Below are 4,302 nucleotides of genomic sequence, written 5' to 3'. Positions count from 1 at the left end.
AATCTAAGGTGATAACACGTTGAGGTTTGCTTATTGTAAGCTAATATGCAATATGCGAGCCCTTTTTCTTTGTATCTTCACACACTCCATATTTTTGGTCTTCACCGATATTCTATTTATAGGCGAGAAACTGATCGTACAGTGAGACTCAATTATTGTATCCATTGCATCTTGAATTCGTTCCTTGGACTCTGTGTCTCGACTTTTCGACCGTCCTTCTGAAACATTTATCTTTAATGCTCTAATGCAACGTTCATTATTTTCCTTTGACTGAACAATTGCTTTGTACCTTTGTGTATAGCTGGAATCTACTGAATGAGTTTGCTTCATCTACAACTGAAAGATTCTTAACTGACGCTCCGAACTAGTCAGCTGAACTGATCTTCAGTTGGGCTGGTGAAATCAGTTGACTTGTCAGTTGAACTGATTTCACTCTCGTTCAGTTGAACTGATCAGCTGTGTTTCTTCATCAATTGAATACTCCTTCGGCTAGTCGGTCTTCTGAAATTCTCTTGCTGAGCTACCTATCAACTAGGGATGGCAACGGGCCGGGGCGGGGGCGGGTTTGCCATTACCATCCCCATCCCCGAATTCCATCCCCACCCCCATACCCCCCCCCCCCCGCGATCCCCGCTTTTTCGGGTTCGGAGAATCCCCAAACCCGAAACTTCGAGGATCAACTTCCCATCCCCGTTTCAAAAATATTAATATGGCAAGACGACGACGAATTCGGAGATTTTCTGAAACCAAAAGTTATTATTATCTATTATTATTAGGGGCACTATTAATATTAATATCAATATCAATATCAATATCAATAATAATAAGATTATTAATTTTTTTAAAAATAATATGATTATTATATTATTAATATTAATAATATTATTATTTTATTATTGAAATTATTTTTGGGGCAGGTTCGGGGATTTCGGAGATGGGGATAGTAATCCCATACCGTCCCGAATTACATCGGGGATTTAAAAAAATCCCCGAAACCGAACTCAAACCCGAAAAAATCGGGGATCCCCATCCCCGTTTCGAGTTTTACCCGCGGGGCCCTAAACCCGTGGGAAAAGTTACCATCCCTACTATCAACTTGATAGTTAGCTGAACTACTCATTTGACGTATCAGTTCACCTGATTCAGTTTGTGCGATCACTTAGGTCTTTAGTAAACAGCTCGTAATTGATCTTAATTTCTGCACACTAAGGTAAAACATTAGTAACACAAAATAACAAGTTTGTTAATATCAAAATTAAGATTGTGAACTTGAAAAGTTCCAACACATTGTGTATTGAAAATAAACCAAGAACAAGGATAAAATGACAGAAGGTGATACCGTGATCTCACATAGCAATAGATTACCCCGAGAAACAACACCTCCAAAAAGACGACGCTCATCATTTCCGTGGATCTGCGCCCAAAATGTCAAGCCTACCAAATAAACTTTTAGTCGTAACAACTTTCTCGAGAACAAAAAAATACACAAACAAATCCATTACGTGTATTAAGCAATCAGGGCTACTAAAAGCATCAAATAATTTGTCTGAATTTTTTCTTATTGTAGAAGTTTAAAGCTGTTTTCGCCTTATCCATGATATAAGCTAAATGATCGACGTGAAAAATTGTACACCCTCCACCACATATATATTTCTTTGGATCCATATCATCATCACATAACTAAACAAATTTAAACAAAGTTTAGTTTTCGATGGGCCGGACTTCGGGCTATGGGCCAGGTCTGGACTCACTCCTTCATTCATTCATTTATTTATTTATTTAGCGCACATTATTAACAAAACATAATTATTTTTTTAAACTTACGATATGTAATTTTATATAGTCATCGTCGTTTTTTAAGATTTTACTTAAATATACGGATTGTCTCTTTTTTTTTCCTCATCTAAATGACCTAAAATTATAATAGAATCATATTTATAGAAAATATTATTATAATAAAGTATGGATGGTTCGTGATTTTCTTACTCTTTTCTTATTTCAAGAAATCGACCATTTGTTAAATCCTTAAACTTTGATCGAATTTACACAAAAATCAGAGTAAGATGTTTTAAATCATAGTCATTTGTTAATCATCGTTTTAAGCCTACTGCTACAAATTATATAAACATCATCAAACTTTTTAGATTCATAGATTTCATATGGTTTGACAATCGATTTTTTGTTTCTTTTTATCGACTATATAATAAATTGATATTAATGAGAAATTTAGGGTACGATTCCAACAAGTGTCACTAGTCCATACGCAGGTTTTAGATTTTCCCTGAGCTTGAAATCGCGAAGAAGACCGTTAGAAGGGGGCGAGAGGATGTCCCGATGTAGCTCCTCCGACGCTCAAGTCAGAGATTGATGATATAAAGGGGAACAGCTAAGGGTGCTGCTGAAAAATAATATATTCAATATATGAGTTAGACACCTAAACCTGGTATTTACAGGAGAATATTTGAGCCCATGTTGGACCTTCCACCTTGTGTGGTTTGGACCTAATGTTCATGGGGTATCATAAGGACATGGGGTATCATAAATAGTTGAGGAAATACAAAATCCCTTCTTTGGAATCAATCCCCATGTATAGCCAAATACTTCAATTAAATTAAGATTCATGAAAGTTTGGATTCATTGGTTAAACTACAAAACAAAATCAATCCTTTGATATAAATTGGTCTTGTCATGTGTTTGGTGGAGAGTAACATTGAACATCGATGGAGTTGGGAAAGAGACACAGGACAAGAAAATATTGTTACACCAATTTGTTACATAGGATTTGTAACAGACATAACTCAAAATACACACACATCATTGACTAATTAATTAAATAATCAATTAATCTGAATTCGCAAATTTGTTTACATTCGATAATCAGTAGTCTCATTTGGCGGCAAGAAATATAATAATTGTTAGATTGGATCCAGCAAATTAAACAACGTTGACCAACCCCTGGATTTTAATATCATATTGGGAAAAAAAAAAACCAATAAAGCCCAAAATTTTCCCATTTCAAAATTTTGATCATCAAGATCAAGTAAAATGTCCTTCCCCGTGAATGAAAAGGTAGACAAACTTGTAATCTTTCTAGCAAAAAGAGATGGGATAGACAAACTTGTCAAGACTTTTCAATATGTATCCAAATTAGTCCATTGGCATGCACAGAGTACACACCCTAGTGTTGCCAATAGTGCCAAGAAATGGGAGGTGGCCTCTGGCCTTAGCCGGAAAGTCTTCCGCACTGGCCGGTTCCTCACCGGATTCAACACCCTACTGCGAAACCCAGGGCCAACGACGATTCTCAGATTGCTAGCTGTACTTTCGAACTCCGGTGAAATGGTCTACTTTTTGTTTGACCATTTACTTTGGTTATCAAGAATTGGGGTGTTGGATGCAAAATTGGCTAGGAAACTGAGCTTTGTTTCAGCATTTGGTGAGTCGTTTGGTTATGTATTTTTCATTATCTCTGATGTAATATTGATTCAAGAAGGGATTAGGGAAGAGAGAAAGATTGTCAAGTTAGGGGTGGAAGAATTTTCCAAGGAAAGAATCAAGAAAATCAGGGTTGAGAGAGTGATGAGATTGATGGCCGTGGCAGCTAATTTGGCTGATTTGGTTATTGCAATGGCTGATATTGAGCCAAATCCTCTTTGTAATCATGCTTTTACATTGGGGATTAGTGGGTTGATTTCAGCATGGGCTGGTTGGTATAGGAATTGGCCGTCATAATTTGACTTTTTAAAGCCAAATTTTATGATTTTGGTGGCCATTAGAGTGTCGGTATGTTGCCACTTGTAATCCTACAAGTTTATGTTTATATATTTGATAGATAAAATCTTGGGTGTTGTTCGAATTTGATCTGGAATTTTTTTTTTTTAAATATTTGAGATTGTGAGTGAGCTTTATCAAGCTAAAATTCTGGCTCAAGAATTTTTCGGAAAATTTGAGCTGAAGTTCGATATTTATTGACCGGAATATTCTTTAACGTATATAAGAAATTGGTTGTCAAAATATATAATTCGTGATCCAATTAAAGATAAAATAATATTTTAATTAATTTATATTTAAAAATAAAAATCTTCCATTACTGGAGCTCTGAGTGTTCGAGCTTGAAATAGTATTACTTGGTCTATAAGCAAAGTTTTATTAAGATGACAAATTCACGAAACATAATAAGCCAAAGCTACAATTATCGCACCTTAAAACACACAAAAAGTTTATCAAATATAAAATTGATCTATAAGCAAAGTTTTATTATCAGCAGATGTAACAGTCCAACACACTTGTGATAATATTTTC

At 35.4% G+C, this 4,302-nt stretch overlaps 1 protein-coding gene across 1 annotated transcript; it reads left to right on the top strand.

The window, feature by feature from the left end:
- The first annotated feature begins 2,540 nt into the window (after positions 1-2,540).
- LOC140810896 (peroxisomal membrane protein 11-4-like) lies at positions 2,541-3,875 on the top strand. Its single transcript, XM_073168812.1, has one exon. It carries the CDS (start codon positions 3,046-3,048, stop codon positions 3,730-3,732), a length of 687 nt encoding a protein of 228 aa, XP_073024913.1. The 5' UTR covers positions 2,541-3,045; the 3' UTR covers positions 3,733-3,875.
- The last annotated feature ends 427 nt before the right edge of the window (positions 3,876-4,302 follow it).

Source organism: Primulina eburnea, chromosome 1 (assembly GCF_022965805.1).
Source record: "Primulina eburnea isolate SZY01 chromosome 1, ASM2296580v1, whole genome shotgun sequence".
Taxonomy (NCBI): domain Eukaryota; kingdom Viridiplantae; phylum Streptophyta; class Magnoliopsida; order Lamiales; family Gesneriaceae; genus Primulina; species Primulina eburnea.
This window is presented reverse-complemented; position numbering and strand designations above follow the sequence as displayed.